Source organism: Panthera leo, chromosome A1, assembly GCF_018350215.1.
Source record: "Panthera leo isolate Ple1 chromosome A1, P.leo_Ple1_pat1.1, whole genome shotgun sequence".
In the NCBI taxonomy this organism is placed as follows: Eukaryota; Metazoa; Chordata; class Mammalia; order Carnivora; family Felidae; genus Panthera; species Panthera leo.
This window is the reverse complement of record NC_056679.1, coordinates 106980073-106995109: the sequence shown is the minus strand read 5'-3', so window position 1 is coordinate 106995109 and position 15037 is coordinate 106980073. Positions and strand designations below refer to the sequence as shown.

General features: G+C 37.6%; 1 protein-coding gene across 1 annotated transcript in view; it reads right to left on the bottom strand.

Annotated features, from left to right (window-relative positions):
* Nucleotides 1–15037, bottom strand: part of ADAMTS19 (ADAM metallopeptidase with thrombospondin type 1 motif 19) — a 237973-nt gene that overhangs the window by 14878 nt on the left and 208058 nt on the right. Inside the window, exons 20-21 of the mRNA XM_042905726.1 lie at nt 12476–12680; nt 8531–8683 (exon numbers count right to left, since the gene is read on the bottom strand). Coding sequence (XP_042761660.1) covers nt 8531–8683; nt 12476–12680 — 358 coding nt within the window. The remainder of the gene's footprint in view (nt 1–8530; nt 8684–12475; nt 12681–15037) is intronic.

Below are 15037 nucleotides of genomic sequence, written 5' to 3'. Positions count from 1 at the left end.
TATATAACTCTTTTGCATAATTACTCACTTAATAGTAGGTCTTAGAGAAATTTTCCCATCATTATGTATTTATCTATACATATATTTTTAAAAACAACAATATCCCACTGTTGGAATGTGGGATTATGATTTATAGAACTAGTTATTGGATATATGGGTTGTTTCCAAATATTTGTTGTGCCAAAGAAGGCTGCAACGAGCATCTTTATAAATACGGTTAGCAAATTATGTGACAATGTCTGTAAGGAAAATTAAGAATGTGTATATTTCAAAATGAGGTATTATTTTTCACAGCTATCAAATTAGTTTAAAAAAGTGTGCTAACATCCAGTCTTGGTAGTATGTGACACAGATATGTGAAAGCGCCTGGGCAGAAGTGAGTAGAATCCACTCCCTTTAGAGATGGAGCTTTTTGGTTGCCCCATGGTATCCCTCAACACACTCCTCTCATTGCTTTTCTGTGCCCTAAAGTCATGTGTGTGTTTATATCTAAACATGTTTCCTAGTTTTATTTATTATACTATATGGACTTGTACATACTCTGTGTACAGTACAAAAAGCTACAGACATATTTTTCTAATCCAATGTATTTTTCTAATCCAATCTAATCCTAAAGTAGATCTTTCATTTTAAGTCACTCAAAATACTTTTCTTTGGATTATGTACCATTTGGACCACTGACACTGGGTGATTACTTTTACTTGCACAGTTAGAGCACTACAAAATTCGGAAAGACATACAGTTGCTTTGGCACATTTTACTGATGTAGGAACGAGGCTAGGGGGAACTGATTTTCGCCATACAAAATCAATGCTGGTTGTGCACACTGGCTCTCTGGATGTTCCACTTAACCTGAAGTAGAATTAGGGACCTGTTAAAAAAAAATTTTTTTTTGTACATTTTGCATCCCAAGACCCCATATGATGTCTTTCTTTTCTTTCTTCCTTCCTTTTTTCTTTCTTTCTTAAATGTTTATTTATTTATTTTGTGAGAGAGAGAGAGTGTGTGTGTGTGTGTGTGTGTAAGCAGGGGAGGGACAGAGAGAGAGGGAGAGAATCCCAAGCAGGCTCTGGGCAGTCAGCACAGAGCCCAACACGGGGCTCGAACTCATGAACCATGAGATCATGACCTGAGCTGAAACCAACAGTTGGACACTCAACTGACTGCGCCACCCAGGCACCCTGCCATATGATGTCTTTCTAACTGGCTAATCATTTGCATATTTTTCTTGCATTTTAATGATGTCATTCTCTGCTAGTCCTGGTGATATGGTTATATCTATCTCTGGATATCCTCTGGCATTTGGTAAACATATACTTCACTACATCTAATCAAAAAAACACTCAATGGCTAATACTACTGATTTTAATTTTATAATATTCTTGTCAAATTTCTTTATATTTTTTATGTGAAAAAATCTGCTCCCCTTCTCCCCTGCTGCCCACCAACACTCAATATACCCAAAATGAACTTTGGCATGTTCCATGCTCCATCCCCTATAAAGAACATCAAAAGTAATTTTTTACCTCAGTCATATTTATTTACTAAAATATTTTCAAGTATGATTTAGAAAGTGAAATTATAGATATCCTGGTATGCAGCAAAAGAGAATTGGTAGCATAATTTTACAAGCCTGGTGATTTTTCAATGATCTATTAAGAAGACAGTATAGGGGTGCCTGGGTGCCTCAGTTGGTTAAGCATCTGACTCTTGATCTTGGCTCAGGTCATGATCTCATGGTCTTAAGATAGAGCCCCATGTCAGGCTCTGCACGGAAAGCTCAGAGCCTGCTTGGGATTCTTTTTCCTCCTCTCTCTGCCCATCCCCACATGTGTGCTCTCTCTCTGTCTCTCAAAATAAATGCATAAACACTAAAAATAAAAGGAGACAGTATAATTAAGCCCTATGGATTAAAAACAAGTTGTCTTGCATTTTCCAATACAAAGGATCTTAAACATGTCTCTATATCTGCATTTATAATTATACATGTATACACATATATAATACATACATTATATATACTTATACACATATACATGGAGAGACACAGAGACACTACCTCAGTCTCTCTAAATTTTAAATTTTCTCTAGGTAGAATATATACACAGATAGTATATGTGCATCATTTCTTCAAAGCTAATATACATCTGCTATGTTCAATCATACCAGCCAAATGCTTTGACTGCTTTGAGTAATTCAAACACTTTGAAATTTGTTTTTTTTTTTTTTTTTTTTAATACATCTGGGCAACAGATAAGATTGTCAGAAGACCTGAAAACTAAAAATGATAGCAATGCAAAAAATGTCCATTCTCTTGCAGTATAAAGAGTCAGGGGCATGTTGGTGGCTCAGTCAGTTAAGCGTCCGACATCGGCTCAGGTCATGATTTCATGGTCTGTGGGTTCAAGCCCCATGTTGGCCTGGTGCCTGCTTCAGATTTTGTGTCTCCCTCTCTGCTCCTCCCCCACTCATGCTCTGTCTCTGTTTCTCAAAAATAAATAAAGGTTAAATTTTTTTAAAAAAGTTTAAAAAAAGAATCAGAGGCTAAACAATTTGATAGCCAATAATTTGGGGATTTTGTGCATGGTTTAGAAGATAGCTATCTTCTCCAGAAAGAATGGTAAGTAGCAAATTTTGTAAATATTCAGTAGATGTATCTAAACAACATAACAGAAAGTATTCTACTTATCACTGAGTAATTTCTGTAGTATGAACAATTTACTCAGAGAAAGTACATTTTCAAAGTAAATGTTCCTATAATGCAAAATATCTCTTCTGTAGGACACCTTGTGATAGGTTTCTTTGATGTCCAAATGTTTAAAACCAAACCCACAATCTCTGATTTCTTTAATTCATTGACTGATCCAACAATGATAGATTTTGATGTATTAGATTCTTATTGGTTTATGGAGTAGCTGCTCGAATTTTCGTGTCTTTTTAGACTATAATTATAAAAAGATGATAGGCAATTATCTTTTCCAATGACTCGTAGACATTATTAGAAAATAATTCTATATATAAATGTTAATCCACCAAGAATAGTTTTTAGATACAGATAATTTCAGTTTGATTTCAATCTACAAATTTTCTCCAGTTCCAAAAATTACTTACAAAACTAATCTTTCAAATTTGAATAATCTAATGTAAACCTTCCCATAGTGTATTACACTAAATAGCAAACTAGCCATATGCTCTGCAAAAGTGAGCTTTGGTTAAAAATAAAGAAAAGAGAAATACTAGTCCCTCTTTGAGATTTACCAAGTATAGGAAAATGTTAAAGGATCTTTAAGTCCTACAGCAATTTGCAGTATTTGCTTATCTTTGTTTAACTACATTATTTCTCAGACCTGGAGACTATATCCCAAGAAATGGGTTTGCCATAGAATATAATTTGGGAAATGCAAGCCTCAAGCATTCCTTAATTAATATGAATTTAGTCTTCTAAAAAGGATGACATTTGATCTTCAGTAAATACCAGTCTTACTAATGTATCTAACTTGACAAAGTATTTTCTCCATTATAGCAGTTGTCATTTCATGCATTTCTTTGATTCTCTGGTTTCAGCTGGTAGTTAACATTTTCTATTTTTACATTCTATTAGGGTATTTAATTTGGCTATTTGCAACTATTGTTTAAAGTTGAATGGGAAATCCTCTAGCAAGTGCTTAAGCTTCCCTCTACTACCCTGTTAACAACCCACTTAGTTTAGTTGTATTAAAACCAACAAGACACACATTTGGATTCTGGGACCTCCTGCAAGGGGATTTTAATTGGGTGGGGTGTATGCCAGCATTAGGTCAGTAGTATGTGGAAATCCACAGTCCTAAAGCCCCAGCCTGACTATGGGCCAAGAAGAAATCCTTCCCTTGGGAATTTTGAGTCTGGTTCTTTTTGTCTCCCTTGACTGAAAACAAAACTACTAGGCTACAGAGATGCATGATTAAAAACACTGTGTTATCTAGTCATTTAGTTTAGGATAGATATTCTTGATTGCACTGATGAGGATTTCTTTACGTTTCCTTCAATGAGTCACTGAGGTTTCCTCCAGTGGAAAGAAATGTCCTCTGTGATTATTCACACTTTCATAGTTTTAGATTCTTCTTCAACTGAATATACTGGATGTAACTGTGGTTTCCTTTTACAGGATAAGTTAAAAATGACTCATTATACTGCAAGCTTTATATTTACCACTTCTAAACAAGGCCATACATACTATTTATATAATTAAATCATCCAAAATGATTTATTATGCTTCCAGCATTATTTTGAATTATATCATAATCACAAAAAGACTCATAATCTCTTGTCCAAAAATCTATTAATCATGTCAAGATTTGATATGTGGCCAAAACTATTCATTTCCCAGAATCTTGAAGTACTAAATTAAGCTCAAATTGTGGACTATGAGTTGAATCTAAGAATAAACCAAGAATAATTACGTACAATTCCAAGGTGTTTTGTTTCTCATTAACACTCACTTGAATGAGTTCTCTTGCTAATGCTGCACAGAAACGTTAATGCTATAAAAGCTTCAGGAAGGAACCAAATTTTGTGTAACAGGTAGATAAAACAATACTCTTTTATTTGCTTCTCTATAGGCTCCAATAATGAAAACAAGAAGCTGTAGACATTCAAATGGAGGCAGAAAGGTCAAATTCTGGCTGAAAATAAGGCATTTCATTAAACATAAGGGACTATGTTATTTTTTAAGTCAGTGTTCTAAGGTCAGCTTAAATGAGTGAATGCAGATTTTAACCGCTCAGAAACATATGGGTTGTGTTCTGTTATCCCAAGAAAGACCCAAAGGCCATATCTATATCAGAGATATAGTCAGAATGTGGCATATAATTGTGTCACTGGTTAATGCAAGCCAGAACAAAGGAACTACATTGTTTGTGCCCTATTTTTGCCAATTTTCTAGTTTCAAAGGAATAAATGCAAACATTGTTCAACAAAGGCTGTATTACATCTACTTAGGAATCAGAGGTAACATTTTTATGACAGATTTTTCTCTTTTGAATATTCCTGTATTTATATTTTTCTTTTTCAAGCTGAGAGCAGATTTTCCACTGTTTACACAAAATCACCAAAACATAAATGATAGACATCACACAGGCTGATACAGATGCAGTGAACAGTTTGGGGAATAAGCCATTTTCCTAGGAAGCCTCCATTCAACTGATATACCCTTAGTCCATTTGTGGCCAGTGACTTTTAGATAGTGTGAGAAGCTGAGAACATATTATTCTTTTAACTTATTCTCTAGTGCTCCACCCATATTGTAGGAGGAACAGCGTTGCACAGCAAGATTTTATGGGTAGCTCATTGAATATCCTTGATTCAAGTCAACCCAAGGCCTAATCTTAAGTCCACTTAGGTTTATCAATAGTTTAAAAAATATTCGTAGAATTTAAGTGAAACTGACAGATTAATTGACCTCCAAGGAGCACAGAAATCCACCTACAATTGCACACATCTTGCTGCTATTCCTGTTCCAGGGACACAGCTGATAAGAATAAGAAATCTATGGTTTCCTCCGTCCGTGAATACTTTACTCACTGAAACTTAATAATCTCAGAATTATTCCTTTTCTCCGTAATTATTTTGGGATGGTCTGTATTTTTGCATGAAAGTGATCTCTTAGGAGTGAAAAAGAAGGGGTGAAATCAATAAAGTTCACATGGCGCGACTGACTTTAATTTGTGCAGGCTGTTTAAATCTGTTAGGCTGAGATCTAAGTCATAAAAAAGAACAATGAAACTGGTTTAAGGTAAAGAGCAGACTGTATTCATATAAAGAGAAAAAGTGCAACATACTGAATCTCTAAATAAGGAAGCAAAAACAAACAGACGCACAGACAGAGGTAAAAAGTCACAGAATAAAGAAGAATAGTTATTAGAGTTATCACCTTCTTTCCTTACTCACAAAGGCTATGTTTTGGCTGCGTAGTAATGTAAGAACACAACAAAACCAACTTAAAGTAATTCAATCTAAGTATATCTAAAAATTTACACACAGGTAATTATAGTAAAATTGGAAAAAATATTTTTTCAGGCTTAGCAGAAAAATCCAAAAGTCCTGTTTTTTATGATCTCCCCAGTTAACAAATTTTGATTTTGCTTAAGATTTAACCACAGGCCACATGATAGGCACATTTATTAATCAACACCAATAGTATTTGTCATGAAAATAGGATTTGCTAGCCGTATTTCCATACATAGCATTGTAGGAATTTCCAGTTCTGTGTTGTAAGTCACAACAAAACCTGGATCTTCTGTTTGTTGTAATCACAATTTGTGTGTTGAACTGGAGATTAACATTTACCACTTAAAATATTCCTATTAATGAATAAAGCTGGAAAAATATAGCTCATCTATTATTGTGGGTTTTAAATTTTTCTTACAGAAGACTTCTTTCACTTAAGGAAAACACCTCAAATCTTATTAGCCAAAATAAACAAATGTGGAGTTCCCACAGAATTAAAAGGAAACAATAGGTGACCTTCCCCATACCCCTCCAACTAGGACTTCCATTTCCTCATCCTATTTTATATCATCAGTGCTGAAGAAAGAATTAATATACAAAAAGCTTGAAAGCAATGGTGTTGTCTATCTTATTTCACTCATAGGAAAACAAAGACACTGAGGTATTCAGTAGCTTGACCAATTGGTCCATCTACATAATGAAGGAGTTGAGACTACCCCCCTCCTCTCTTGACTTCCAGGCCATGGTCTTTCCTATCTTCCTACTGTATTTCCTTCTCTTAGAATTAGGAAAACATAAACCCTGGAAATAAAATTAACTATCTGTGGTTAATTTGGAATTCTCTTTCCCCTAAAAGTTGTTTACTCTAAAGTGTGAAGTTTCCTTACAGGGTTCACCAGTTCAAAGCTACCCAGATTGGGCTGAATATTTCCTAATTCTGTAGTGAGGGATGAATTTAAATTGTTTACAAATGCATCCTTTAAAGAGTCCCAATGCAAACTTTAAATGTTGTAGGTCTTAGAAAGAAGAGTATAGTTCATGAGAACTCAGATGTGATGCTAATACGCAAACATTTTTAGAGAGGAAAGCCATTAGTAATCACAAGTAAATAGATTTTAAATGTCAGGAAATTTCTTTGGGGGCAACATTAGGCAAAATGGCTACCCCTAGTGCATTATACAATGAGAAGATTTCTTCCAGAATGTCCTTTAGGATTCTTTATGAAAAGTACCACACTCCTTACCATGCCTCAGCAGCTACCATTTTTTTTTCACAAATAAAATAATGGGAAAGAAGAGAAGATTTATTATGTCTCTTTGAAGCCTTAGAATTTTATGATTTCATGATAATAGGTATATAATATCACAACTGGATGTGGAAAGGCACAGGGGATTATTTGATTAACACTTAAATTTCTGAAGACTAGTATTTGAGAGCCATTTCCCCCCTAAAGATCATCAGAATTTTATCTTAAATACTTTTTGGGTGGGGGGAGCTTGGGTGTCTCAGTCAGTTAAGCATCTAACTCTTGGTTTCGGCTCAGATCATGACCTCATGGTTTGTGAGTTTGAGCCCTGCATCAGACTCTGTGCTGACAGTGCAAATCCTGCTTGAGATTCTTGCTCTCTCTCTGCCCCTCCACTCCTCGTGATCTCTCTCTCAAAATATATAAATTTAAAAACAAATACCTTTTTCTTTTTGTGAGAGAGAGAAAGAGGAGGGAGGAGGTGGAGAGGGGAAGAGAGAGGGAATCTCAAGCAGGCTCGATGCCCAGGGCAGACCCAAACACAGGGCTCAATCTCTCAACCATGAGATCATGATCTGAGCCAAAAACAACAGTTGGGTGCTTAACTGAGGCACCCAGGCACCCCTCAGAATTTTATCTTAAAACATGGGATTGATTAATACTTTATGTAGACTGAATAGATAGACTGCTCACTTATATATGGGGCATCACTTTATTCGTAAATTTAAATAATACTATTATCACAACATTAAACTTTCTGTTCACCTGCCACATGAGTTGTGTCCACTTGATTCGACCAAAGGGCTTCAAGTATGCTGTTCCTTTCCTTGTCTTCTATACACATCCCCAAAAATTGATGGGAAAAAGAATGCCTTTATACATTAGGATGGGAATTGCCTCTGTTTGATTCTGTCACTACCTCACTTAGTTATATTTTCAAAATGGTCTTATCTGATAGTATTATAATATTACGTAACTTTCATGCAAAAATATTCTGACAAAGAACGATTATGAATAAAAACTCACAACAAAATAACAATAGCCGTTTTTGAAAGCTTCCTTTGTGTCAAAAAGTGAAAGACGGTCTTCAGCATTTTTTTTACCTTTTATCTTATTTAATCTTTAAAACAGTTTTATAGAGATCATGACCACGGATTTGAACCTGGGAATATAACACTCCATCTCCCATGATCTATACCTCTGTCCTCTACTTGTCCTAAACTGCATGCTGTGTGGTCACAGCACCCAGGGCGATGCAGACATGATTGAAACCTAACAGACACGCCAAAAGACTCTTACCTTAGACCAGTCACCCATTCGCCACACGTAGCATTTTGAGTAATCCTCACAATCTTCAGCCTCCCTGGGTCTGGTGGAGAGGACACATTTCTTCCTAGGGTTCGTACACCTCACGGTCCGGTGACGTACGCCTTTGCCACACTTGACCGAACACTAGCAGAAAACATCAGAGAGTCGGGATGAAGTCCGTGATTAGGAGATACAGATGAACGGTTAAATTATGTTAAGTAATATTTCTTTCTCTTTAAAATTTTTTTTTTCAGTTTATTTATTTTGAGAGAGAGAGGGAGAGAGAGCACAAGCAGGGGAGGGGCAGAGAGAGAGGGAGGGAGAGAATCCCAAGCAGCTTCGAAGTATCAGTGCCCAGTGCGGAGCTCGAACTCATGGACCATGAGACCATGACCTGAGTCAAAATCAAGAGTTGGATGCTTAACGGACTGAACCACCAAGGCACACCTTTCTTTTCTTTTCTTTCTTTCTTTCTTTCTTTTTTTTTTTTTTAAAGTAGGCTTCACTCTCAGCGTGGAGCCCGATGTGGAGCTTAAACTCATGACTCAGATCAAGACCTGAGCTGAGATTAAGAGTCGGATGCTTAGCCAAGTGAACCATCCAGGTGCCCACTGTTAAATAATATTTCTAATCATCTGTCATAAGCCTATGACCACATATAGACCAGGTTAAAGAACAAAGAGAAGTTAAACACCTGGCTGTACGCCAGTACCAGGAGCCAGATGAAGCTCAAGACAGAGTGCTGGAGGTAAATGAGTTTCAGGAACACAGGACCATTATTACAGAGATCAATATAACATAAGGATTGTTTATTAAAGACAAATAATATACAGTGATCAAAATGTAAAATACTGAACTTGATTGCCATAAAAATTTTTATGTATAATTATCTAAGAAAATTCATTTTATTTTTGCTAAGATTTAGTTTGTTTTAGCCCTAAGAAATGTTTGCAAAAGATAGAAAAATTTTTTAGAGGGTGTCATTTCTCACAAACTTTTCTTAAAGCTAAAACAGAGAAAAATCTTAGCAAAAATAAAATAAATATTTAATTGCATAATTATATACCCCTAGAAATTATCATTCTAAATGACTGCAAGCATTGAAAATATAATTCAGTTGAAAAACAGTTTGTTTATTTCATAAATAACTGATGCCTGATTTAAGATGGTGACATAACATACAAACATGTATGTATATTTGTATATTCCACCAAGTTTTTCTAGGTGCAAGTTGGCATCTCATTTTCATTTATGTCTCTTATTATGGAATATGTGTAAAGCTTCTCAGTTTTACAAAGATATACATCACTGACTATCTGGACTCAGGGACTAAAATGGCATTGGGCAAGAGAAGGGAAAGGAAGGAGAGAAGGGAATGGATAAAAGATATGGCAAACCTTGAAAATTCAATGAATATTTGTGATTAAAAAATGTCCAAAACAAGAGTTGCAGAATACATTTAACAATGACGTAATATTAAGAATAAGCATGTGGGGGCGCCTGGGTGGCTCAGTCGGTTTAAGTGTCCGACTTCAGCTGAGGTCACGATCTCGCGGTCTGCGGTCCGTGAGTTCAAGCCCCGCGTCGGGCTCTGTGCTGACAGCTCAAAGCCTGGAGCCTGTTTCAGATTCTGTGTCTCCTTCTCTCTGACCCTCCCCCGTTCATGCTCTGTCTCTCTCTGTCTCAAAAATAAATAAACGTTAAAAAAAAAAAATTAAAAAAAAAAAAAAGAATAAGCATGTGGACTACAACAGGTGTGTTGTTGAAAACCTGAGCACGAAACTAACGATATTATAAATATCGTATATTTTACACAAATGAGTAACTGTCTCATAATTTATGGCTTATGTTTGAATATGTTGAGCTTTATAGTGGACTACACGTGTGACTTAGCATTTTAAAATTTATATTTTAATGTTTTGCAGTTGGAACTAACCCTCAACCATAAAATCAATGTTTAAATTAAATAAAAACAAGAGAAACATTTTTTTTAAATTGGTAGACTGCATTGAGACATAATATTTCTCCCAGCTGGTGCCAAAAATCTGTACAGAATCTCTCTGACCTATTTCCTCCTAAAGAGTTTGCAAAAACATTATGGTTAGGCTGGAGGTGGGATATTTTCCTTTGCTCATGTGAATCTTCTCTCCAGATTGAACTGATTCATTTGGATGTAATATTAGATACTGCATTCATCGGCAAAGCACACATCAAAAATGAAGGAGAAAATGTTAAGCAGCAAGGTGTAAGGTGTAGCTCAGAACAGGAAGACACCGGCAAATCATGCTACTGGTCAATGTACTTTAGTAGGTGTGGGGTTGCGTTAATTGAAGAATATTCCCACACCTTATTATCTAAGCTACTTTATCCTCATTTTCAAAGGATTAGCTGCTCATCATACCCTGGCATTTTGTTTGTCAGTTTTATATCCTATCTAATATTCTGAAAGTAAGCATCTGAATGATTTGGCTCTGGGTGTGCATGTGCGTGTGTGTGTGCTCATGTGTGTGGGTATGTAAGTGTGAGTGTGTTTGTGTGTGTGTGGCTTACAGCCACATACTCACCTAAAATGCTTCAGAGCAGCTAGAGAATATAAGTAATGATTGCCATTTATTATTTTTATATACATTTTTTAATGTTTATTTTTGAAGAAGAGAGAGATAGAATGTGAGTGGGGGACGGGCAGAGAGAGAGAGGGAGACAGAATCCAAAGCAGGCTCCAGGCTCGCAGCTGTCAGCCCAGAGCCCGCCACAGGGCTCGAACTCACAAACCGTGAGCTCATGACCTGAGCCGAAGTTGGATGCTCAACTGACTGAGCCACCCAGGAGCCCCTATATAAATTTTTAAAATCATTTTATTTTTGAGAGAGTCAGAGAGTGACAGGGGAGGGGCAGAGACAGAGGGAGACACAGGATCTGAAGCAGGCTCCAGGCTTGGAGCTGTCAGCACAGAGCCTGACGCGGGGCTCAAACCCACAAACCGTGAGATCATGACTAGAGCTGAAATTGGATGCCCAGCCAACTGAGCCACCCAGGTACCCAGACTGCTGTGTATTATTATGCAAACATGTGTATCAGGATAAAAGAAAATATACCATACAGCTTGGCGTGGACCACACCGGTGTGCTACAGACTACATGCCAATGGGTGTGTGGTGCAGTGAGTCTGACTGCACTGGGTTCAAATCCCAGCCCTTCTACTTAGATAGGATTGGGTAAACTATTTAATGTCTCTGAGATCAATTATAAAATGGTGAAACTATTAACTTTCTTAGATTGATGATTAAATACAAACCATATACTAAATATGAAATAAAAACAGAGTCTTTGCTTCTAGGAGATGATTCTTAAAAGGTAACGCCCTTTCTTGTTCTTTCTCTTTTAAGTGTTCAGGGAGGGAAAGACAATGAGTCAAATGTGTATTAAAATTTCTTCAGTGCCTGGGTGGTTCAGTCGGTTGGGCATCTGACTTCAGCTTGGGTCATGATCTCATGGTTCTGGGTTTGAGCCCTGCGTTGGGCTCTGTGCTGACAGCTTGGAGCCTGGAGCCTGCTTTGGATTCTGTGTCCCTCTCTCTCTGCCCCTTCTGCCACTCGTGCTCTGTTTGTCCCTCTCTCAAAAATAAATAAACATTAAGAAATTAAAAAAAAATCTGCCCACTGAAGAGTATACTCATGGTATATATAAAAAAAAGCAGCAACCTAAAGTGTATATAGAATACATTTTTTATTATGTTACAATATTTATTGAATAGAGTAAATAGCTTTGTCTTCTTCTGTTTGCAAAATTATATATAAGCAGCATATCCCCTTTCTTGTCAGAAAAGTTAATAAACTGCTGTAAACAGAGATTCTGATCATGATAGCACATGACATCAGACAAGGTGGGCATCAGAGGAGAGAAATGAAGTGGGGAGGGCTGGGGGCGTGCACTGTACCTCAGACCACACTCCTGCCTCCCATACGGTCATGCAGTCCTGACCCTCACAGCGCTGGGCGGAGGCAGGCTTAGGCCCGGAGCAGTCCCTCTCCCGGGCTCGGATCAGAGTCCCATTGCTCAACTGTTGGGTACAGGCCACCTGTCTGCTCTGCATCCCTTTTCCACAAGTTCGTGAACAGGGTGTCCATTCCGTCATCATCCATCTAAAAGTAAAGCAAGAACCACTGAAACAAGTTAAAAGGTATCGACCCACGGTGTATTTTGACATGTCTGGAATTAGAATCGTGGCACAGTGACTTTTTTTTTTTTTTTAACTAATATAGCTTTGTCTAAAACACCTGTGCTTTCTATCATTTTGAATTCTCCTTATTTCCTATCTCAGGGTCTTGTTCTTGTTTGTTTGTTTGTTTAGAGAGCAGGCAAGGGGCAGGGAAGGAGGGAGAGAGAGAATCCCAAGTAGGCCCTGCACTGTCAGCACAGAGCCCAATGTGGGCTCAAACTCACCAACTGTGAAATGGTGACCTGAGCCAAAATCAAGTCAGATGCTTAACAGACTTAGCCACCCGAGCGCCCCCCTCAGGGCCTTGTGCGTCTTAGAATCTCAAAGAATGAGATGCTGTCCACACCATAGTACACGCTTTGCCTGTGGCTGCTTATCATATTGGCACACTGAGATACCTTCTAAGTGTACAATTGCTAAGATACATGGGTTATTCCTGTCCTTCATGTTTTGAATCTTCACAACAACTCCATGTGTTAAGTACGACAACTATCGTGGAGAGGGAAACCACGGCAAGGAGAGATTTAGCAACTTACCAAGGGTCACGAGGATGTAAAGTCAGAAATTGGAAGTGAGGCTGTACAAGGACCTCACAAGGAGACATATGCAGGTATTAGCAAGGTAACAGAACCCTGTCACTGAGAATGCCCTCTTACCTGGGGGAAGCAATCATTAGTACATTATGCCTAGTACCTGCAACAAGATTTCTGTGCCTGGGACATACCTTCCAGATAAAGCTATGTGTGCTTCCTCAGGCTAGCCTCTATGTACTTGCAATGTAATCACAGACACAGGAGTGACCGGCTCAGAGCGCTACGCGTCAAGCGACCTTATTGTGAAAGGTCCTCAAGAACTCCCAACTGTTATTCTTGGATTTCACTGATTCAGTGATTCAGCCCACACACATGTAGTTTAATACCTAGATGGACATCCTTTACCCAACCACGAGGGCAGTGATACATATCTATGGCACTTCCTTTTCTAATTAATTCCGATCTAACCTAGGACCACTAATTTAAACACAACCCCAAATTTATTTCAGGAAGAAGCAAGGCCTATGCCTGAAAAGTGATTCATAAAATTTGTATGATTCTGGTCAATATATGATTCTCATCAATAAAACCCTCTCTGTATTTCCCATCATTAGGACAACCTCCCAGGGGGATCTAAATCCCCCCCTAAACTATCTGCACGATCCTATTTCGTCGCAGTGAAGGGCAGTCAGAAGCCCTGAGCTTAATTCGGGGTTCGTACTAGCTGTGCACATTCTTGAAACAATACTTGACAGCTGTTAAGTTTCCATTCTGTCATTTTGTAAAAGGGTTTATTATTATACTGTCTGACATACAATAGGGACTCAGGATATAGTATATACTATATATATTACCATATATTTGTAAGTGATTTATACTTACTCATTTCTCTAGCTTCTTCTCTCATTTGTTTGGAAAATAAAGCATACGCTTAGTTTGCTCCCCAAACACTTTCTTTTTTCTCCACATGGTACCTGTGTATGGAGCATCCACTGCCTGGATCCTTGACAGCCAGCTCCAAGTCCCTTCCTCCCAAAAGAGTTTCTCCACCCAACCCACAATGATTGTGCTCTCCTCTGCCCTCTGGCATTTGGCTTGTGGCACTCAGCAGTTGTTAGATATTCCCTAGCAAGGTGAAGGGCTCACAGCCCCCCTACAAAAGTTGACCTTCTTTTCCTGATTAGGATATAAGCTCTTTAGGGCTGCCTGGGTGGCTCAGTCGGTTAAGCATCAGACTTAGGCTCAGGTCATGATCTTGCGGCTCATGAGTTTGAGTCCCACAGTGGGCTCTGTGCTGACAGCCTGGTTCAGATTCTGTCTCCCTCTTTCTCTACCTTGCCCCTGCTCGCACTGTCTCTCTCTCTCTCTCAAAAATAAATAAACATTAAAAAAAATTTTTTTTTAAGTTTAAAGAATTAAAAAAAAGGATATAAGCTCTTTAAAGGCAGAGGTCAACGTCTTATTCTCCTTTGCATCCATAACACTTTGCACACAACAGCCTGTCATTAAACATTTCTCAATTTGGAATTTGTGTCTGTGTTTTACAGAAATAGCATCAATTCTTCCTAATTTACTTAAGCCTAAATGCCCCTGGCAATGATTCAAAGTTTGGGAAGTTCCATCCTCATGTAATCTAGTTTTCTCATCTGTACAATGGATTTAGTTCTAAATGATTTTATGCTTCTATTTCTAAAAAAAAAAAAAAAAATCACGATGACATTTACATTGCAATATTGCCTCTAACAAT